General features: G+C 38.0%; 2 protein-coding genes across 4 annotated transcripts; both read left to right on the forward strand.

Annotated features, from left to right (window-relative positions):
• The first annotated feature begins 913 nt into the window (after positions 1–913).
• On the forward strand, positions 914–6,065 carry LOC110784465 (probable serine/threonine-protein kinase PBL3). Its single transcript, XM_021988920.2, has 6 exons — positions 914–1,305; positions 2,861–3,213; positions 3,295–3,430; positions 4,294–4,430; positions 4,517–4,640; positions 5,271–6,065. Exons 1-6 carry the CDS (start codon positions 1,245–1,247, stop codon positions 5,708–5,710), a joined length of 1,251 nt encoding a protein of 416 aa, XP_021844612.1. The 5' UTR covers positions 914–1,244; the 3' UTR covers positions 5,711–6,065.
• A 330-nt stretch (positions 6,066–6,395) lies between these two features.
• On the forward strand, positions 6,396–16,058 carry LOC110784438 (uncharacterized). 3 transcript variants are annotated; one of them, XM_056843657.1, is made up of 5 exons: positions 6,396–7,789; positions 8,119–10,506; positions 14,236–14,681; positions 14,836–15,436; positions 15,516–16,058. In XM_056843657.1, the coding sequence occupies exons 2-5, from the start codon at positions 10,402–10,404 to the stop codon at positions 15,972–15,974; spliced, it is 1,611 nt and encodes a 536-aa protein (XP_056699635.1). In that variant the 5' UTR covers positions 6,396–7,789; positions 8,119–10,401; the 3' UTR covers positions 15,975–16,058. The 3 variants fall into 3 exon arrangements, with proteins under 3 accessions (XP_056699635.1, XP_021844587.2, XP_056699638.1); XM_021988895.2 differs by having other exon boundaries at positions 6,396–10,506; XM_056843660.1 differs by having other exon boundaries at positions 6,396–8,354.
• The last annotated feature ends 7,991 nt before the right edge of the window (positions 16,059–24,049 follow it).

A 24,049-nucleotide genomic window follows, 5' to 3' on the forward strand; every position in this document is an offset into this window, starting at 1 on the left:
AGCTATAAATTGATTTAGCCAACTATTGAAGTTGTTCTTAGCTAGGCTCTACTAAACTAAACACAAGTTTCTTTTTGTTTTTTTTAATAGGGAAACACCTTCTCTTGGCACACGTCAAAAACAACAATTAAGGTAGACAAGATTTAATCCCGATAACGGTAATACAAATTTCAAATGGGGGAGGAGGCAGTGACGGAGATTATAGGCGCGGCAACAATTTAAAAGAAACTTATTTATCATATTAAATATTAAAATATATAACTAAATACTCTTTGCCTCACTGGTTATTTCTTGATTCACTAACTACTCCCTCTGTCCCATAATATAGTGCCCGTTTGACCTTTTTCACGGGAATTGAGAAACTTGAAAAATAACATGATGAATTATTAATGTTATTGTACTTTAGTAGAATCATCATCGACATGAGTTGATCGAAACCGCTACCCACCTATTGTATGCCGATGATGATTGTACTTTAGTAGAAAAATACACAATTTATTTTGTTTTTTAAACAAAAAGAGAAAAAATAATAAATTATGGGACCATATTTTTATGATAGAAACATTAATGATAAGATCACACTATTTCCTAGGTACAAACATTAAATATTGGATCACATTTTGGGACACACAAAATAGAAAACAGACACAATATTTTGGGACACCCAAAATACAAAAACAGACACACTATATTTTGAGACAGAGAAAATATTAATTAACTATCCAGGCCAATACATCATTAATTATAATTTTTTTTTATAGTTATATTTTTTCCATCTTTCATTTTAAAACACATGTTAAATAACATGTAGTGCGGTTGTTCACTTGTTTGCATTAAAGAACAAAGGAAGTATATCGAGTAAATAAAAAATAACATACACGGCCTACAATAAAAAAAAATCTCCACAGCAAAAAAGGAAGACTTTTTGATAAACGAGAGTTGCAGCGCGACTTCCAGGCACCCTCTAAAGACCTTCCTCCTTTCTTTTTTGTAATCATTTGAATTTGTTTTAAAATTCCTCATTTTTTTTTGCTTTCTTTCTCTCTCTCTCTTCTTCCTCCATCACCTTCCTGGGAAGCTTGCCATTTTCCCATGTGTGCAGATAAAGAGAGAAAACTATACTTTTTCTGAATTCCTTTCATACTTAATCTGGGTCTTTGTTTGATTTTGTTCTTGCTATAATTAGTAGCTCTGTGATTTTGCTTCAATTTCCTCTGTTTCTGCTGTCTCGGTGCAAAACTCAGATGGGAAATTGCTTGGGTTCTTCTGCACAAGTGGATAATTTCAACTCTAATCCTACTTCGGGTATGATTGGATTTTATGTTATTTATTATTATTGCATTTCTATTTATGGGTATTTGTTTAAATTTAGAATCTTGGTTACTTACTTTGTTGATAATTTTTGTTTCTGACATTAATTATTGGTTATACTCTTAAATAGATTTTGCTTATTGCTTTGTGAAATTTTTGTTTTTTCTTTTTAAAATAAATTAAATTTGGGTGTGGAATTTGAATGTTTGAGTTGTGATTGTGGGTTCAAGCATGTTAGATTGGTGATAGCTTAATTTTCAGGGATTGATTTCAATTACCCAGATTTAGTAAGTTAGTATTAGTACCTTCCTGATGTTCCTTTGAACTTTACTCAACCCCTTTATAAAAATGGCTAGTCTTTTGTTATTGAAATTCACCTAGTTGTGGTCTGCAATCGGACCAGAGGACGGGTTTTTGGGGTTTGGTCACCCTTCCTGTATCGCGACTCATCGTGATAAGTTTTCATTTTTCCTGATACAGTTCCACCGTTCATCAAAGAGTTTACTTTGTGGTGGATAATCATGAATGATAATTGGGAAAGGTGGTGATGGTTTCGGGATTCGTTGACTATGTGTTATGCCCTTTAGCTTTATTAATCTATATCTTAATAGTAGTAGTTGAAGCTTTGGAATATTGGTTTGAATATCCCATTTGCATTCACATCATTTAGTCAAAAGTTATAAGATTTATGGCAATGATTATGTAATATGTATAATTAAACCATTGAGTGTCCAACGAATTAATTCGTGTGGAAGTTTCTTCAAGTGTTTATTGTGATGTATTCTCAATGGTTAACACTTTTCGCTCAATTCATTAGTTTGAATACTGATCTCTCTGAATGGTAATTGACTTATAAGATGAAGTAAAGGTCACCGCCACATATGTATTGATATAAAGCTGTTGCAAAGGATCCTTGAATTTAAGTACAATCTTCTATTGTTGCTTCACTGATTCATTCACATGAATCACATGTACTGGATTTGGCTTCAGCGCATGTAGAATAATATCTCGAGTTATGACAGCTGACTTTCTAGGTGTGCGTTCGTCGTTTCCCTCAAATGTTATGTAGGCAATGTCCTAATTTGGCATTCAACTGGTGGTTGATTTATTTGTCCTTTTCATTGGCTTTAGAAAGTAACTGATATCATTAGCTGAGTTTAAATGTTTGGTGAAACTAAATATTGGCTGGTAGTTGGTATTGCTCTAACTGAAATCTTAATTGGAAAATCATTTACCAACTACAAGTCTACAAATATTGGCTATTTGACTATATTTTTAAGTCAAATTTAATAAAAAGAGCTGTCGAAAAAGGCATGAATCAAATTAGGCCAACGATGACTTATTTAATACGAAGTAACTTGTATGTTAGCATATCTCATTGCGGTGTTCTGTCTTCTGTCTAGTATGTTTTCTGGTTTGCACTTTGATGAGTTACACAATTTTTTGTGAGTTGGTTCTGGTCTTCTGGATAGATATTGATTTTTGCGTCTCTCCACAACGGCACAAGCACAACCCTTGATGCTAAAAGTTCACTGTTTTTACTTTTTAGCCTCAGGAGTCTCAAAAGTTGGTAGTGGTGGAAAGATAGGCCACTCCTCAAACCTTTCTAGTCCGATTGTTTCAACATCAAGTGTCAAAAGCAACAATCAAAGTCTTCCTACTGCAAGATCTGAAGATGAAATATTGTCTTGTCCTGGTTTGAAAGCCTTCACCTTCAATGACCTTAAGACTGCCACAAAAAATTTCCGTCCTGACAGCCTCATCGGAGAAGGTGGTTTTGGTTATGTTTTCAAGGGATGGATTGATGAACAGACACTCTGTCCTGCAAGACCTGGATCTGGAATGGTTATTGCTGTCAAGAAGCTTAAACCTGAAGGTTTCCAAGGCCATAAAGAGTGGCTGGTAAGTTTCTCCACCTTTTTGATTCGTTCACTTGTCATTTTGGTCTTTTTAGCCTGTTTTCTTATAGCTGCTTAAATGCAGACAGAAGTAAACTATCTTGGACAGCTACATCATCCTAATCTGGTGACACTTATTGGATATTGCGTTGATGGCGATCATCGGCTTTTGGTGTATGAGTTTTTACCCAAGGGAAGCCTAGAAAATCATTTATTCAGAAGTAAGTAGCTTAATTCTGGTGATAGTTCTTTGTTTTACGAATGTTATTAGGGTTACAAGAGTATTTTTTTTTTTACTGTCTATGATCAATCACCCGAAAATGCTTCAAAATCATCTTGTATACGTAGGTACTAACACACCCCGAAAATTAGTTAAATAGGTGCAGAATTAGTTATATTTTGTTATAGCAGTTCAAGTTTACCTCTTTTGTGCATGTACAGATCTTAAAGTCTAAACAATGCTCTTAGCCTATCATAGTTTCCATTGGAGTTAACAATTTAAGATTAACTTTATTAACTTTGCACCTGTTTTTTTTTGCTCTGCATCTTCTTAAGCTTTGTCTTTTGATCCCCTTCTCCGCCTTTGTCCTGTGATTTTTTTGTTTGGGTTCTTTTCATGTTTCTGTTGCCTTGCTTGCCTGTTGGTTGTAGACATCAAGCGTATTTACAAAAAAAAGTTACCTTCAAAATTGTACTCCCTCCGTCCCGGAATACTTGACCTGTTTTCCTTATCGGGTCATCCCTTAATACTTGACCTGTTTCTAAAAATGGAAATATTCTAACAATATTATATTATTTCTCACTCCACCCCTATTAACCCACCTACCCCCTACTCCATACAAAAAATAATTAAAAATTCAACCCCTACTCTCCCCCAACCCCACCTCTTAACCCACCTCCCACTAACTACATTAAAATAATACTCCACTATCAACTACTACCTATTAAATTAAATAAGTCAATTCAAGTCCCTTAAACTCTGTGCCGGTCAAACCGGGTCGAGTATTCCGGGACGGAGGGAGTAGTTGATATTTGCTATTTTGAAGTCCTGATTTGACGGAAAATATGTTTTTCTTTTCTACAGGGGGGCCTGAGCCAGTCTCCTGGGGAACAAGGATTAAAGTAGCTATAGGTGCTGCAGAAGGACTCTCTTTCCTTCATGATGCTGAATCACAAGTCATATATCGCGATTTCAAGGCATCAAATATCTTGCTGGATGCGGTATGTTCAGACTTGGACATTTGTTGTGTTCTCTCCTTACTTTTATTAAGAAGTTCTCTTACATCTATTATCGATCATATATGCAGGAGTTTAATGCGAAGTTGTCAGATTTTGGTTTGGCAAAGGCAGGCCCCACAGGAGATCGTACTCATGTGTCAACTCAGGTCATGGGCACTCAGGGTTATGCAGCACCAGAATATGTAGCTACAGGTGAGGAAATTGAATGATATCAAGATTTTCTTTCCTCATTGCTCAAGCTTTTAAATGAATTAATTCATCCATACCATTTATTTACAATTTGCCAACCCTCAATCTTTTTACAATGAAAATGTGTCTAATGCCCTGCTCACTGTTTTTGGGTGATTTGATATTTGTTTCCTGTATATTTCCCTTTCCCTTAAAAGCTCGAGGAAAATAAATGAGGCCTAGTGGGGAAAGGACTCTAATAGAAGCTGAAGTATTTCTAAATAACCTACTGTTGCCGGAATTGTGTGAAAAATCATTTAGTTAAAGGGGATATCATAAGATACCTCTTTGACTAGTTCGCTGTTAAACGTCTAATATATGGAGATACACTGTAGGTGGAGTTTAATTCGGGAAAGAGGGGATGTACATGTCTTTTTTAAATGAATGGAGTGTTGGCTTGTACATAGTCAAAGTCAAATACCATATGATTAGCTAAATAAAATAGGGGGGCGGGGGGTGATGGACAAATTTCTCGCTTTTATTATTTCGTGAACTTAAAATATTAATTCTTGGCAAAACCTTGGGCATGTAATTGGTTATATTGACAGATTTGCGCAGCTTAATACTAATCTAATGATCTGCTTGTTTCACCAGGTCGGCTTTCAGCAAAGAGTGATGTGTACAGTTATGGGGTTGTTTTGCTAGAACTATTGACTGGACGGCGTGCACTTGACAAATCAAGAGTTGGTGCAGAGCAGAGTCTGGTGGACTGGGCAAAGCCATATTTAGGGGACCGAAGAAAGTTATTCAGAATTATGGATACCAAACTGTTAGGCCAATATCCCCAAAAAGCAGCTTACACAGTTGCTACACTTGCTTTACAGTGTCTTAATCCTGAACCAAGATCAAGGCCTAAAATGTCAGAGGTCTTAGAGGAACTGAAGAAGCTGCAAGACTTGAAAAATGCAAATAAAGGTTTCAAGAACATTTCCAGCCCCATGAGATCTCCAATGAGTAACCATCATTCTCCCATGCAGTTTACCACTTCGGCTTCCCCGTTGTCATCTCATCGTCAATCTCCCCGTGTTCGTTGATGATGGAGATACTCCGATTCCATTCAATGTTTGTTGCCTTCCAAAATGTATGTATATATTGCTAGTACATCCCTCCCTCCCTGTAGAAGGCTGCCTCTGGCTTCAACCTTAGGTAATGTTTTACTGTCACCTGCCCTCTTTCTCTGATATTATGGTCTAGAGAAGTCAAGTTTTGTATTTTTTTTTTATATATCTTTATTTTTGGGGTGTGGTGTCAGTTCTCTGTTGTATGTATCTGTGAAATATGCCAAAGTATTTAGGAGCTTAAAATGCTTCTGGAATGCGTCTGTTGTATTACTAACCATATGATTTTAACATTTTGAGTGAAATACGAAGTACTAGTTTTCCATTTCAAGTTAAGTGTTTCAGATTTTTGTAGCCAAAAGATGTAAATTTTCTGTTTGGTGACTGCTTTTGGCTTCTCTGCACTTCAAGGCATAGCTAATGAACCGAGGAGGCTTAGTAGGGCTGATTCAGTTTTTCATTGACTAGATAAAGAGATACTCCCTCCGTCCCTTAATACTCGCACCGCTTTTATAAATGGAATCTTTGTCAATATTATATCATTTCTCACACTTACCTACTAACCCACCTACACCCCTACTTCCTACAAAAAATCATTTAAAAATTCACACCCCACACCCCACACTATAATTAAAGGAAAACTGATCAAGAACGCATATAAGGACTTCACCTAAATGAGAATAGTTGCCAGTGAAACTAATTGTCCAAGCTGGGAGTTATGTTCTTTTCTTCTAATCTGGAATGAAGTGCTCTAACTCTAAGGGTGTCTAGAGATGAAGTAGCACCTGATATGTTTTCAAGATCTGCAATTCGCATAAAAATGGATCTATTACTTCTTAAACTGATATAGCCCTTATATCTGACCTAAGAACTCAAAGCACTGATCTGAATAGCAACTGAGTGATACACACAATCACAGTGCTATAGTAAGTGGTGAATCCTCCAACTAAATCTTTTTTCAAAATGAACATAATGTCATCAACTCATCTTATAATTCTCTGCATAGGAAGTCAGGAAATAGTGGGGTATGTTTCTTGCATCAGTTGAATCAAGCCAAGTCTTTTGTCACAGGGCACTAATGAGTAATGAGGTTGAAAGGAAACAAGACCATAATATATGGTTCTAAGACTTCTAACCCGGCCCATCCTAAAATCTTACGGAGTAATTAGCAATATCATCTTCTTAAAATCTTGAAACGTAGCCCAAACCAGACCAAGCAACCAATATGGACCAAGTTTTATCAGCTCTAAAATGACAAAAGGTTTCAAAATGGTGGCAATTCTTGTAATGCATTAAACAAATAGCTAGTGTATCATTTCACGTACAGCTACTTAGATGTAAAACATGACTTTCTGTTTATGGTAACATACATTATAATTGCATCTTATTCAGTTTCTTTTTTGAGCTTGTCAACTCTTGCTTAATCTGCCTGGAATATTCCCATTAACAATAATACAAATATATCTGACTTAACCAAATCTTAAAAGCATTTTGAACTTGGTCATGTTCTTGTGCTATATTAGAGGCAGATCTACAACTAATACTCAAAATTACCCATTCTTTATTTCATTATTTGCTCACTTTCTGCGCGCTTTCTCTTATCCAAACTACCGTGATTATTTCCGCTTCTTCGGATGGTTAAAGTATAATATGGTCACATAAAACTGTTTATTGCTTTACATCATTGCTGCTAATCCTATTTTATAGTGTTGCATGATTTCCTTTGCTGTAACAGTTTGATTTTTAGCATAACTAGTTATATTAGTGTCAAGTAGTAGAGCATCAGATATATCAGATGGTTTATTCTCTCAGAAAGCATCGTTGTTTAAGAGTATCTGGCTAGCCAATCAATAACTTTAGCGCCTTTCTGATACTTTTTAACTTTATTTTTATACTATTTTTATGGTCTAAATTTTACTAGTAGAAGGTCATGCATGCAAAACCTAGTTATTTTTTTTGAATTTGACAAGTATTTTCAAGGTTTTCAGATGAGGAATTGCTCTGTTTTGACTCTGTCTTTGGTTTGGATACCGGTTTTTTGGGAGCTTTTTTCAGGTTTGTGCTTATTAAGATGTACTACCACGGTCTAGATTTAGTTGTTACTTTGTGATTAGCATCCACATTATGAAAATGAAATGACTATAATTGTGCAATAAGTGAGTACGTTGTAATAAAACCGAATCTCGATCATTGGACATTTAGGCCATGCAAGGCATTAGGTGTGCCGTGTGCCTAATCTGAAAAGGTTAAGGGACAATTTGAATTAATTTTATTAATTAGTTGGTTTATTAGGAATGTATATGGAAAACTAAGTTAGCTAGAAGTATATGAATTTTCGGCACTTAAAGGTCTGTTTCTGATCTGATGTTTCCGTCACAATGCAGGACAGTAGGAAGGTGTGCAATGCAAATGTGATAATAGTTTGATGGGTTACCTGACAAAATCTTGTTAATTAAGACGTAACCTTGTGTTAACTGAAATGCAAAAATGAAGGAATAAACCTTAATCGGTCTTGCTGTGAGTACCTACGGCCTATGAAGCCAAAGATCTCGGTTGCAGAAGAAACTGAACAAAGTTGAATCATATCGGCTTATATATAACATATGAAAGCAGAATGCAGGTATCCCTATAGACGTACTATAGTTGTTTTCTTACATTCGTGTGCATTTACATTGCTTTGTAATGTGACAAATATTTAAAGAAGAAATAATACTCGTAATCAAATGAACCCGGGAGTTCCCCCAAACGCTTCAGTAGGGAGTCGGAAAATCATCCCTCCTTAATGAAGTGTTCAGAGGAATTCTAGGGAACACCTGATGCCTGATGGTGTAAAAGTGTAAAACTATAAATGGTGATGCATGAAACTTAATTGCGGTTGGTGATGCTATTTATACCAACTTGTTAAAACTATATATTATATTCTGGTTTGACAAATATAGAACCTAGCCGTATTCCCGGCCTAAGTTAGACGTATTCATGAATACAACAGCAGATCTATAGAGACTAGAGTAGTAATTTTAATTTTTGTGGTCAATATTCTATTCTTTTATTATGATCTCTGTCTTTTTTATGTTTCTGTCTCTATGTATATCATTCGAATCCTGAGATTGTAGTTTTTCCTTTTGCCTCTTACACATGCTTATATGACACATGCTTATATGACACATGCTAAAGGCCGTGTTCTTTTCCCCCCACTTTCTCGTACTTCAGGGGAAAAAAAATTCCGATAAGTTTAGTTAAGTTCATTTCAGGATAAATAGTGGTAATCTAAGTACAACTTATGATTAAAATATTACGTAAATTCTAATAATTTCAGATAACTGAAAACAAGGTTAAAAAACGCATGGCTTTTTGTTGTTATTCAATAAGTGATTAACAGTACATTATTATTAATTATATCTCACATCTTTTTGCATGTTCATTTAGTTGTAGGCTTGCATTTTTCATGATTATTGTGTACTTTTGTAACTTATGGTGAGTTGATAAGTTTGACAAGCATTTTCCCATTGTTTCAACTTTTAGACAACTTACATGCCTTGGCCCGGACCCTATGGTAAACTGATAACGATTGAGGCTTGTGTACCATAACCCATAAGGTCAAAGTTTCGAATTTCTCCTCCCTCTATTTGTAATTTGTTGTGCGGGTTGTGCCATGTCCATGTCCATGTATTTATAAGCATTGAAAAAAAAAACAAGCGAAAAGGATGAAACGTTTTTAATTCAAATGTACCAAGCCGGGCAAGAGGCTAGCTAGTAGTACAACGTTGAACCAAGCCGTAACTGTTGGCGAGGTTATGATTTATAGAATCCAAGCAAGAGGGCAAAGGAATCACAGCCTTTCCTTTTTAAGTGGTTGCAACCTGCTTTTTATCCTTCAATTCATCTCTTTTTTCTTGTGTCATTTTCGCTTCTATATATTTTAAGATATGCTTCTTGCCTGCATGCTCTTAATTTGGCTCATTGCACATCACTCAGCCTGCTTGACTATGTAACGTCTTCTAAATTCTAATTGCCGCCTCTTCTTTTGGGCCAAATATCTATTTCACGTTTCATATGAAAAACCAAGTATCTATACCATGACCTATGATGTGAATTGGCATCAGTTTCGTAAGTTAAGGGACCGGTATAGTTTAAGTCTAGAGTTCTAGACTAGCTAGCTTAATTACAAATTAAGTGTAACGTTATAACCTTGTACGCACAATTTTCTTAATTAATTGAACAATTTTAATCATGCATGAGCATGATTATTGTGTGACCCATTTGTACATAATTGTCCAGCCTCTTTTTCCCTGTTTTTCTCCTTTCTTTGCATCTTTTCCTTTTTCTTAGGTATGTAGTTTCTTTTGTTCACATGATTTTTCATCTAACATTGATCATGTTCCTTATTCACCTTCAAAATAATAATATAATTAGTCAAAATAACTTTTTATTAGTTAAATAAATTTAAATAAATAAAATCATGAGAAAAGCCCGTTCCTTTAATTTGTAGAGATGACAGTTCCCTTTACCCAAAACAATGGAACTTTTAACTAGTACTCCGTATTATTATTGTCTAATAGTCTTATTGATCATGAAAAGCATGATTGTTTCATTATATATATAAGGAAATAGATCGTTATGTTTGTACAATTGTTTCGAAACTTGTATCCAAAAGTCACTATTTTGAAATGGCATGTAAAAAGTATAACTACTATTCTCAGCCTTTTACTTTTAAATTTGTTGTGCTATGTGTTGTGACAATTTTACAGAAAAATAGAGCTGACATTGGCACTGTAAGTATCCTTTTATCTATTTCCTTTACTATTTCATAATGTTCGTTCTTCATTTATTTTATAAAATGTGACCTAATTGAATTGTATGCAAAAACCAATTTGATATTGAAACTTTTTTGGGTCTGAATGAGCTAGCCATATATGCAAATATATAATGTGGGATAAGGATTCGAATCCGTGTTGCTTATAATGAATTAACTCACCCATGACACGCTTGTTGTTCTTGATGTTGTTCTTGATATAATTAAATTAAGTCTCTTCCTTCTTCCTTCTTCCTATATAGGTTTATATATGCACACCCTTAACCACGGCTGTAGCCTGTAGGTCCATCATTGAAGATTTATTAACAGTCGATAAAAGTAGATCATTGTTGTCTCTTTTTCTCTTAACAGTCCAAGTGTATGTATATAAACAAGTTATTAATGTTTTTCAATGTTCACGTAACGTTACCAGTACTCTAGTAGACTAGTAGTACATGGAATCTCAAGAGAGGAGAAGAAAGTCGTTATTGTCCATCAAAAAGAGAAAAAGATAGAGTCGTTATTGTCCATCCTCAATGTGTATGTCTGCAAGTCGCGCGCAGCCAATGCAAACCAACAGACTAATGTGAGATGAAAAGAAGAGTAACCTAGCTAATTAAGCACGCGGTTAGTTCCTACTTCCTAGCTAGGTTGGACTTGAATATAATTAACAATGAATTGAAGTTAAGCAAGCTAATTATATGTAATCAAATGTGCCTAGGAGTTCCCCCAAACGCTTCGATCAGTAAGGCTATGGCCTTAATCAAGTGTTCGGAGGAATTCTAAGGAACATCTGAAAAATTTACAATCTAAGGCTTGCTAGCTTACTTATTCTACCGGCCTGTTTACGAGTTACTCCGGTCTAAGTTATCATCATGTCTCTCTATTTATAAATTATATTTCCCCTTTTGACTCCGAAAACAAAAAACCATGCGAAAATGAGAAAGATTTATGATATCAATGTTGAATGTACCAAGCCAAGAGGTGGTAGTATTTTTTGAATCTAGCCGTAACTGTTGGCGAGGTTACCATTTGGAGAATCACATCCTATCCTATCCTATCCTTTAAGTGGTTGCTCCTTTCCTTTTAATTATCCTTCAATTCATCTCTTTTTCTTGTGTCGTTTTCGATCGCTTCTATTTTAAGATACCGTTTAATTTTATGCCTTCATATATGCGCATTATATATTTATATTGCATCATTCTCAAATCTCGATCAATTTCGTGCTCACCAAAAGTACGTACTAATAAAAAAACTTGTTTTTATTTTGCACAAAAACGAACAATTAGTTGTTTATAGAGACCCCTTTTCTTAACAAACTAACTACGTTACACCGTAAATCATTGAAATCATTCAACTTTTGAAAGACCGTCCTTTGTTGCAATTGGGGGATGGCCGGGATAACGGTTCCCTTTACCTAAAAACAATGCAAACAACATTTAACTAACTTATGCGTCTTTCGATACTTTTTAACTACTAGTATTAATGTCTAACAGTCTTGTTTTTTATGGAGTACTCCGTTATTTTTAGGAGTCTAACCATCAATTGATCATGAATTCGTTATATAAGGAATTTGATAGTTCAGTAGGAACACTTGACAAGAGGGGGGGTGAATTGTTTCTTGGGAACTTGAGTAAGTTTCTTGCGGAATTTAAACAATAAAGAGACTGAGAACAATGAGCGAAGAAATATATAAAACGGAGGAACCTTCTTGACCCTAATCAAGAAGAACCTCACTACTCTTTTGTATTAATGCAATAACTCTATTACAAATACACTCTTTAACTCGAGTTCCTCTCGAACACGAGTTCCCCACAGCAATCCCCTTCGATTACTGTGCTCCTCTTTCTCTCTCTGACTTAACTCTAAGTCGCTCCTTTTCTCTTTGACTTAACTCTAAGTCGCTCTGTTTCTCTTTGACTTAACTCTAAGTCAATCTTTCTCTCTTTGACTTAACTCTAAGTCACTCAAGGATCACTCAATCCTTAAACCCAAAATACAATATGATAGATAGATTCTAGTACGTAATAAAGCTTATAATAATAAGGAACTCAAGGAACACTCTATTTTGCCAACTGATTCTTTTAAAACGTTTAAGCTCTTTAAGATAGATTTTGTAGAAATCAGTTGTGTTTTGAAAAGCCAAAACTCTTCTCCTTTTATAGGAGAGTTTTACCTAAGGTTGGGTACCCATGTTCTCCTCAACTTCCCACTAACAGTTACTGCTCAGTAACATGGGCATAGTTGGAGAGAAACAGGGAGACCAAATCAAAACACTAAATGCACGTTTAAATAGAAATACGTGGGAGAGTTTTAAGGATCATGGAAAATCTTTTGCTTGAGAAACAAGGAGAATGAAAACAAAATCCTATGTTTACATTTATTAATTAAATTCATTTTATTTATTAACAAAGATTTTCCAACTTAAAACTCTTTTATAATTACAGTTAATATATTTCAATTTAAAACGTACCAAAATACTTAGGTTCCTTTCGTTCCAAATTACGTATAAACAATATTAAATACTTACATAAATCCTAAACATAAACTCATATGTTGTAGTCTTCATGTTGCACCTTTAGAAGCTTCACTCGAAGTCTTCCCAATTTGTTCCTTCTCTGGAACATCGAGTATCCACATAATATATGAGGATCTCGCCTTAGGAACTCGCCTAAGGATCTCGTCTTGCTTAATGATTATTTCTTCAATGTAGTGTCTGGCATGGATCAATTACTTGCTTATATTCCACGTTGCTTAGTTTATCCAACTCAGGATCTCCTTAACTTAGCATTATCCCTCTAAGGATCTCGGAACCTATTATGCAACATAACTTAACCAATTGTCAGGAGTTTGCTTTGTCATCATCAAAACTTTAAGGTCAACAGAATTGAAATAGGCTGTTAGGTTTGTACAATTGTTTTGAAACTTTTAGGTAGAGCTGAGCTTCATTTATTTGAAAATTCAAATGGCATGTAACAAGAATTGTTATTCTCAGCCTTTTATTTTTAAATTTCTAGTACTATTCCTTGTCACAATTTTTCAGAAAAATAGAGCTCACATTGGCACTGTAAGTATCCTTGTGTCTATTATTTCCCTTAATATTTCACAATATTTTTTCTTCATTCATTTTATAAAATGTGATGTATGCAAAAACCCACTCGACGAGGAGGAAATCCCTAAATGACCCTAAGCTCAATGAACCAAAAGGGGCTTGAGAAGTGAGAATTACCTGTGTCCCTAAAAGATTGTTCAATTGTAACTTTTTGGGTCAAACTTTGACCATGAACATCATTACGGAGTAGCTTATAAGAAATAATATAGTCACGTGGATTCTTGTTAGATACTTCACGTTTTAATGTTTATTTTTGGAATATCAACTTTTATAATTTTTTACGCGTGTAAAATTAGATATATTTACGGTTTAAGGGTGTCTTGTAAGCCGTAAAATGTCAAATGGAGCCATTTTATAGGGACATAGGTATTAATGAACTTGCAGGGAAACAAAATTGATTATCTGGCTGACGAGTTCTTCCGTTGCCCAAATATGTTTTTGTTGTAGTATGACAATGCCACATCTTTGGGCAACGGAAGAACTAATTACTCGTAGTAAACTTGCACAAGTACGAAGATAATGTTTTTGCTTGATTGATTCTTGTTTGTACACTGAGGAGTATTAATTAATTTGATGTTTCCATGAATTATGATGAAGTGGTTAAACCATGGTGGAAATATAGCAAACACGAGGGGGCGACCCATTGGAGAGCCATTTCTAAACCGGAATGAAATCCAAAGACTACATCTAAGGTGGAAATACTTTGTTGGTAATGACATAACAGCAACACCTGCTATCTCAAACGGCATAGTCTACTTCCCTGCATGGGATGGGAATTTATATGCTGTGAATGCATTTAATGGTGATCTTATATGGAAACTCAACCTTGGCCAACTTACTGGGTTAGCTCCTACTGGTACTTATGTCAATGTAACAGTCTCAAGAGCAACACCAACAATAGCCAACGATCTGTTGATCATAGGTATCTATGGCCCTGCCGTAGTCATAGCTGTTAACCGGTTCACTACTAGGCTTGTTTGGATGACAAGGCTTGACCCTCACCCTCTAGCTTTGATTACCATGTCCGGAACTGCATATCTTGAGTATGTTCCACATTAATTCTTCGTTAACCCTTATTTTTCCAGAACTTATCTGACTTTATTTTTTCTGAAATAAGTGGAAAGAAAGTGAACATAACAGAGCTCTTATTTAACATATCTAATTTGATCTATCATATATGTGCAATCGAGTATGCAGTGGCTTCTATGTAGGCGTATCATCCTTAGAAGTACTAGTACCACCTACTGAGTGCTGTACTTTTCGAGGGAGCATGGCAAGGCTAGACATCGGAACAGGAGTAATAGTATGGCAAACTTATACTGTTCCAGACAATGGTGGGAAGTTAGGAGGTTATGCAGGGGCTGCAGTCTGGGGTAGTAGCCCTGCCATTGACATCATAAGGAATCGCGTCTATATTGGAACAGGAAACTTGTACATTGCTCCTCCTGATGTATTAAAATGCCAGGCGAAACAGAATAATCAGTCGAAAGCAACTCAGCCTGATCTATGTACCACCCCAGATGCTCATTTTGATTCAATTGTTGCCCTCGATTTGGCAAGGGGGAATATTGTATGGGCACTTCAGCTTGGAGGATATGATGTGTTTTATTTTGCTTGTTTAGTGCCTAATAACCCCAACTGCCCTCCTGGGCCTAACTTAGATGCAGACTTTGGGGAAGCACCTATGTTGCTCACCATATTTCCTGGTGGTGTTAGGCGAGATGTTGTGGTTGCTGTGCAGAAGAGTGGCTTTGTTTGGGCTTTGGATCGCGATACTGGTGACATTGTGTGGTTCAGTGTAAGTGAAACCTCTGTTCTGTTGTGCTGAATTGAATTTTACTGAACTGAACTGAATGATACTGAACTGAATTTTACAGGTTGCAGGGCCAGGAGGTTTGGAAGGAGGGGGAGTGTGGGGAGCAGCAACAGATAGACGACGGATCTACACCAACATCGTCAACAGTGGAAGAACGACATTTAGGTTAGCCCCATCGAACCAAACCACAACAGCCGGGGGATGGGTAGCCTTGGATGTTAATAACGGGAATATATTATGGACAACAGCTAATCCAAGCAACGAGACTGCTCATGGTCCGGTGACTCTAGTCAATGATATATTGTTTGCTGGGTCAGTTGACCCTTCAGGACCACTCTATGCAATGGATGCTGAGAGTGGCAAGATTTTGTGGTCAATGAATACAGCAGCAACAATATATGGTGGTGCATCCGTGAGCTATGGTTGTGTTTATATCGGACATGGGTACTCCGTTGGGCTAGCCAAATTTCACCCTACTTGGAACCGAGGAAGCTCCCTCTTTGCTTTCTGTGCTGTGTAAGGTCTACCAAAGTCAGCCAAATTTATTAAGATGTTTTGTAGTTGGTGTTAAATGTGGTAATGGTAATTAATGAATTTATGCAAATCTAACTCCAATGCTCCTCCAAACCGGATGATTTTATTCCAACTTCCGCGCCTACGACATGACTTCCGCGCACAAGTATTGCGCCGACGACATGGTTCCCACGCACAAGATCTGTGCGGCTGCCATATAAGCGGAGCAATCCCTGTGCGCGGCAGCCATGTCGCTGGCGCAATGCCTGTGCGCGAAGGTTTAATTATTATTTTTTTAGATTTTTTTTTTGTTTTGTTATTTATTATTTTGAAACTTTATTATTATTATTATTGTGAATCCTCAATTTTTTTAATTATTATTATTTTATTATTTTTATTATTATTATTGTTGTTGTTAGTATTATTTTTATTATTTTTTATTATTATTACTTTGAATTATTATTATTATTATTATTATTATTATGGGAAACCACCAAAACGTTACAAGCTTAACAAGCTACAAAGATCAAGTAAACTACAAGAAGTTGGTGGGGAGCCGAGATACAATCTGGGCCCCCACTCCTCTAGCTATGGCGAACCCGATCCTGCTGAAAATGTGGGCAGCTGCCCGTGCCCCTATGTCTTGAGCCCTGGAGAACGTCTGGACCCGCTTCAGCAACGAAACAGCCCCTTTCTCTAACTCCCCAAAAGAAGAGAATGAAAAAGGAAAGAAACCGTAACCCAAAGCCCTACAACGTGCCGCATACTTAACCTGCTTCCGCTGCGCAACAACCGCCACAACCCGACCCGGAACGAAGTCTGACAACCCAGATTGCGTCATAGGTGAAGACCCAGTCAAGTCAACACACACATCTACACCGCCATCCCAAGAATAAAGCAATATATCTGCAGGACGAAGAGCTCCATCACTCTCACTAGTCAGCCCAACATCAACCTCCTTTCGAGCAGAAATCCCCGACCGGTAGCAAATATCCAAAAGGGTATCACGAACAACATTATGTCGATGTTTGATACCCACGATCCCAGCACAAGACACGGCATGATCCCCATAAATATCCCCATCGAAAACCCGAGAGCAAGCAAAACACGGCGTCGAATCAGAGAACAACGGAATACCCAACCGATAGCAAAGAACCGAACGATAAGTCTTACCGTTCATAGTCTGGCCTAAACCCGAGATGGGGACTGCCCGCAACCAAGCTGAGGAGTGATCCCCCTGCTGGGATTTCCAAAGGGCAACATGACGCGAAGATAAGGAGTAGGCGGATACCGCATCAGCAGTAACCTTCGTGAAATATATGTCTGCCAATTTCTTCATGAGAGTGGGGGCAGCGATTTCACTAGGGCTACTCATAAGGTCGCTCTCCACGGTCCTATTGAAAAGACCAAGAGCATCATCAAAGGCCGACCCCGGACCATCAACACCTGAAAGCCGAAGAAGCGAATCCTGCAAACCAGAAGACTGCAAACGGGATGCAAGAAAAGCATAATGCCGAACATCACCAGCTGAATAAACACCCAATCCTCCATACGAATAAGGCAAGGTAGCAAGACGCCATTGCCAGCCACCGAACCCAGGTCCCGAAGCAGTCACGATACGCTCTAAAGAAGCCCGAAGATCCACATCAAAAGAAACTTGGGCCGCTTCAAAAAGATGAGGTGGACAAGTGCGCATAGCAAAATAGAGTTTAGAAACTCCAGTGCACGCACGAAGAAGCAACAACTCACACTGGGGATCATTAAGCTTAGCTACAGCATCCATCAACACAACAGTCTTCGACACCCGTCGCGAAACCAACTCCTTACAAAAAGAGGAATCCGTACTGACTGGACCACCAAGCAACTTAACACCAAGCGCGGGACGAGCAATATCAGTAGGAAAGACACCCTCTAGACGACTGCGTGGGTCCTCCGAAGGCCAGAAAACCTCTGTCTTCTCAACATTAACATGGAGACCTAAATGAGGACCCTCCTCCAAAATCAACTCCAAGACCTTTCCAACCACCAAAGTGTCACCAACGATAGTGCCATCATCCAAGTACCACGCCTGCAGAGATAGATCAAAAGAGTCCCTGATTCGACACACCAATGGATGTAGAACCAAAGAAAATAGCAAAGGGCCGAGAGGATCCCCTTGCTGCACACCTTGACAAGACCACAAGGTATGCTCCCCATAATACAACCGTGCTGGAGAAGAGTAGCAGAATTCAACCCAACGCGAAAGAGCAGGACAATGTAGCCGAACCTCACGCAACAAAGCCGAACGATCAACCAAATTGAATGCATTCTGAAAATCCACCAATAACATAGAGAGGCCAACATCGGCCCCACGAGCCTCAACCAAACGATTGACAGCATGGAGAATAGCCTCACCACCTGCTGGAACCCCAACTCCAAACTGAAGCCCCCCAAAGTAGTTCCCTAAACGCGGACCAATCATAGCAGCCCCAACCTTAGAAATAAGACGCCTCCAAATAGTGCCCACAGCAATAGGCCGAATACCACCACCCGGCTTAACAAGTGGCGTAAGAGGAGCACTAGCAATATATCCACCAAGCTCAGCAGGACACTTTCCAGCAAGAAAGAGATTAACTACCTGAGTGATAGAGTCCACCAACTCATCAGAAACAGCTACAGCAGCACCACCCAAGCAATCCAAAAGGTGTTGAGCACGCAAGCCATCTCTACCGCACGAAGTACCACGCGGAAAGCCCCTAATCTGCTCCATCACAACAGCGGAGGAAGCAGTAAGGTGATGATCAACTGGGATATCCGGAAAGGTAGGTTCCGGAACTGAAGGGTGCTTAGCTTGCAAATCAGCAAGAGTAGCATCATTGTAAGGGGCAAGACCTGAGGACGAAAGAACTCTAACGGCAGCCGTGTAGTGACCGTCAGAAATTTTTCTCTTGCATTGCTTAATATTACGCTCCGCCAAATCATGGTCGTCGTCAACATCCAATAGAGGGGGAGACACGCTAGCCAATGTGTCCATAACAAGCTGCTCGCCGTTGCCGGGGAAACGGTTTAATTTTCTGCTACTAATTTTATGATCTAGATTATTTTCTTGAGTCTCATAGAACTTCCTGTTCTTTGAGACCATGTGTATATTTTATTTTCTTTAGTTTATTTTTTTATTATTTTTTTTCTTTTAATTTTTTTAATTTTTTTTTACCCTGAAAAAAATGGATTATTATTCTTTCCCTCAATTCTTAAATGAGCCTTTTTGGGTGTATTTCGATAGGCTAAATGATTTTATTGGTTACCACAATTTTAATCTTTGGGATTCTTGTGGTTTTGCTTATGGTGGTTTAAATGAGTATACAAGGAATGTGATAGAAAGTAGATTTAATGGTGATTTTCGAGCCTTGTCTTTGGATGATATGTGGGATTACTATATGTGGTTTGCAAGGGATTTGTATGAGCGTGAAATGGCGATTCATGTTACATGTGCTAATCCAAATTATGAGCATAATCTACATGTTTCTACCCCCTCTCCCTTGAATGCTTGTTATAATGAGGTGCATTCTAATGTTTATGATAATCATGTATATTCTAACGACTTATCTAACCCTTGCATGGATATCAATGTTTTGCCTCATAATTCCACTGTTGCTTCTCCCGTGTATTATTGTGAACCCTTGCTCAATCCTGTTCAACCCGAATCAGAAATCAGAGATAGCTTCTTAGAGGAATTAAGAAGATTAAACTCTGAGATTGAGATTCAGTGTACTAGATCTCAAGAGGCTACTAATGAGATTATTAAAGCTAGTAAGGCTACTCTTGAGAGATTTAGAAAAGTTCAAGAAATTATTGAAAATAATGATTCGAGTTGTGTTGGGGATGGGGGTCAACTGAGTGAACCCATAGGCAACCAAGAGTGGGAGGAGCTTATAACAGAGGCTGAGGATGAGTGGGAGGATGATGATTTGACGGTTGGATCAATGGATGAAGGATTTGTTGAAACTGAAAAGCCATATGTCATAGAGCAATTCCATGAGGAAGTTGAAGTTGATAAAACCCTTGTTGTTGTGTCAACCCCTACCCCTCATATTCCAAGTCCAACAAGGGTTATTCTTAGCCCCGTTTACACCGTCTCACTCCCCTTCTCTTTCCCCATAAAACCTTTACTTGAGTATCTTCCTCCTCCCCATGAAAATCAAAAGCCCAATGACCCAATAGAGTATGTTCCTCTTTGTGAATCTTTCGCAGGTACTTACAATACTTACAAAGAAGAGGTGGATGCTTTGCAGAGAGCTCTATATGGTGAAGAGCCTATCCACCATGAATTCCAAAACACAGAGAGAGCTATTTCATTGATCATTGAGGTTGAAGAATCAATAGTCCGTAAAAACAACTTCCATAAGGAGAGTATGCCTACTTTCTCTTTTCCTTCCTTTTCTTATTCTTCTTTTATTGTTGTTTTTTCTTTTTGTTCTTCTTCCTTTAGGCATCCTACTCCTTACTGGCATAGAGTTCATTCAGAATTTATGCAAATATTGTTGTTGATTATCGTGCATGTCTTGTTGCACGAAAGTTGTGCGAGTGCGCATGACAAGCTTCTGCGCTCGTTCGTTGGTTATTTACTAACCAATCTCTTTGCGGGAGGCACGATTTGATGATGCTGAGACCCGAAAGGCCGAAAGCTCGGTGAACGGTGGGCACCGTATTCATGATCGGGGTCGTGGTCTGTCACTTCCCGCGCCACATAGCTCATCCAAGGCAATTGATTCGACACCAGATGGCACCATCTTTGGTGATGAGTTGTCGTGGCTCTCATCCCCTTCCTTTCGTTGTCTGTACATAAACTAAGATTGTGTAATGGGGACATTGCATCAATATAATAGGGGATGAGTATTTCACTATCCATTTATTGCTTTTCGTAGTGTATTTTTCGCTTTTGTTTGTGTGTTTTAGTATAATTTTTGAGCAAGTGTGTGTTTCATTGTAGTTTTTGGTGTTAGAGAGGTGAGAAGAGGGTATTTTACGGTTTGGACGTTTAATGCTGTGCAGGTCTAAGGCTCCAAGTTCGAAAAAGTTGAATTCAAGCTGAAACGGAGTAGTCTGCGTTTTGCCCGATCCGGATCGGGCGAGGAGCGCCCGATCGGGCGCGTGTCGATTCAAGGAAAATGTTGGAAAATCGCCCGAACGAGCGACGGTTGCCCGATCCACACAAAAGGCGAGTGAAATGCCCGATCGGGCGAAATTCCGCCCGATCGGGCGGTTGATGATGACGTCGTAGAAAGGTCAAGGAAGGATTCTGGGCTGAGAAAAGTCAATAAAACAAGGCATTGCATTTCGCCCGATCCGGATCGGGCGAGGTGCGCCCGATCGGGCGCGCACAGATTCAACGGAAAGGTTCGAAATTCGCCCGATCGGGCGATCTGCTGCCCGATCGGGCGATATGCTGCCAGATCGGGCGATCTGCTGCCCGATCGGGCGATTTGCGAATCAGCGACAAATAAGCCACGGTTTGCTCACTTTCCTCATGATAGCCCTTGAGCCAATGAGGACATTGTCTGATTTTGCTTTGGGGGGTGTTTCACTCACTTGTACATATTAGGTATGTTTTTCCTTTTATTTTTGCATTTACTTATTTTTGTGTGTTTATTTTGGTGTGTTTAATGTTTTCTAGAGTAGTTTATTGCTTTGAAAAAAAAAAATACAAAAATACGTTCCGATGAATACAATATCATGCTTCCCTGTGCCCCTTTGATTGAAAATTGTTTTGATTCTTGGTATTTGATGACGAGCAATGTGGATGTGTTAGCCATGATTTGATATTCGATTGCTTTGATGCCTTAACATGAGTCAACTCTGACTAACTATTCGTGGACTTGGTGCTTGGCTAGTTGACTTGGTTAGGATGTGTGATAGATTCCTGGTGTGTCATTGATTTTGAGTATTGGTTTGCAACTGTTAGTAGTGTTTTATGACTCATATACATGCACATTGTGGAGGACGAAGGTATTTTTCTGTTTAGGTAGCCTTCAGATTAATCTAGATACATTTGTTCCCTCCTTTTCTACCCATGTTGTTGCTTGTGCCCCTTTATTCGGTGACTAGCCATATTACAAGCCCATGAAAGCCCCATTGGTTACTAGTCCCAAGCCTAGCTTGGGGGAGCTAATAGTAAGTGAGGTGAGGGAGTTGTAGTGTGCTTAGTTTTGAGCACAAAGTGAGTGTTGAAAAGGAAATAAGAGAGTTCTTCTTATCTTGTTTGTTTTTTGAAAAAGAGAAAAAAAAAAAATAATGAAGAGTGAAAGAGATGAGAAGAATAGAAAATATGAAGGTTTCCAAAGGGAAAAAAAGGAAATTGAAAAAAAAAAAAAAAAAAAAATTCATTACTCATAGAAAAATTCAAAGCATTGTTACACTCAAGTATTGTAATTTCTTATCTTTATGAGTGATTGATTTTAATTGTGAAAGAAAGGCAAGAAAGTATAGTGTGGTTTGTTTGTTGTTTCATCATGTGTTGAGTGGGAGAGTTGTGGTCATCATTTGTGGTTGATCATGGTTTTTATAGGATTTATGCTCCCCAAAGCCAAGGCTTTAAGCTCACATTTTACCCAAATTTACCTCACCCCTACCTAAGCCTATCATTACAAGCTTTGAAGACCTTCCGACCTTTGTGCATAGAGTCATATTAATGTGAAAGTAGTTGTTTATCAATGCAAGTTATGACATGACATATTCCGAGTCGACTATTAGGTTGAGTGTATGTTTTTCTAGACACACGAGTGTTGTGAGTTTTGGGAGGGCATTGTACACTTATATGTTGGGAGTAGAGCGAACGGGTACATCTTTTATCCGCCACATAAATGAGTGACGAGTGTGTGAGCACTAGTCTTGAATTCCATTGTGCATTTGTGGTTCGCTTTGCGTGACGATTGTTAGGGAGGATTTGTGGTTGGTGGATTTGATTGGTTGACATTGATGCATGCTCGTTAGATTTTGCCTTGAATTATGTCTTTCGTTTTGAAATATGTTAGGGGTGAAGTTGATCTTGTATTCATCGATGATTTCCTTCCTTAGGGACAAGCAAGGATCTAGCTTGGGGGAGTTTGATATATGCGTTTTATATAGAGTTTTTACCCCCGTCCCTTAGTACTTTTTGATTTCAAATGAGCTCTTCGGAGCGATTTTAGTACTAATGTGCTCCTTGTAGTGTGTTTGTAGTTTCAGGTTCATCATTGTAGGAATTAGCATATTTTTGTGCATTTCCTACTCGTTTGAATCAATACAAGAGATTATATACTTTCGAGAGCGCAAACATTGAGTTGGAAGAATTTTCATGCAAAGCGAATAGTGAAAGAAGTAGAAAACTGAATGTCGTCCACTCTTTTGATCATAACTCGAGTTATACAACTCCAAATGCAGCTATTCAAATTGGGTTGGATTCTAGACTTCAAGAGCTTTCCAACGAGTGGTCACTCGCCTAATTCGGACTTATAACGAAGGAGATATGGTGTTTTTAAGATAGAGGATCGTGCAGTTTCAACACGCGCCCGATCGGGCGGGCTTCGCCCGATCGGGCGGGCGGTTATTCTGGGCGCTGTTCTGGGCATTTTGCAACCGCCCGATCGGGCGGAATTTTGCCCGATCGGGCCGACTATCGAGCACATCGCCCGATCGGGCGAAGCGTCGCCCGATCGGGCCACGCCAACCTCCAGCGTATTTCGCGAGATTTTATTTCCGATTTTGGGCTCTATTTTGGGCAAACTATAAATACTAGCCCCTTATATTTTTAGTGACATCTTTTATTCTAGTTTTATAATTACTTAGTCTATTTTAGTTCTCTCTATTTTCTCCAAACACTTAGTTTTAATTTTAATCAAAGATTCAAGCTTTATTATTCCATTGTTCTTCAAGTCGGTATTGTTTCTTGCTTTAATTTATCTTATTGCTTGATCATGTTTTCTATTATGTTAATTGCTTTGTTATTTATTATCATGAGTGAGTAGTTTAATTTCTAGGGTTTAGGGGATCCATGAATGCATGATTGGGATTATATGTGGACTTGATTAATTGATTGATTGATTATAATTTCTATAGCTTATTATT

The sequence above is a fragment of the Spinacia oleracea genome, chromosome 1 (assembly GCF_020520425.1).
Source record: "Spinacia oleracea cultivar Varoflay chromosome 1, BTI_SOV_V1, whole genome shotgun sequence".
Lineage (NCBI taxonomy): Eukaryota > Viridiplantae > Streptophyta > Magnoliopsida > Caryophyllales > Amaranthaceae > Spinacia > Spinacia oleracea.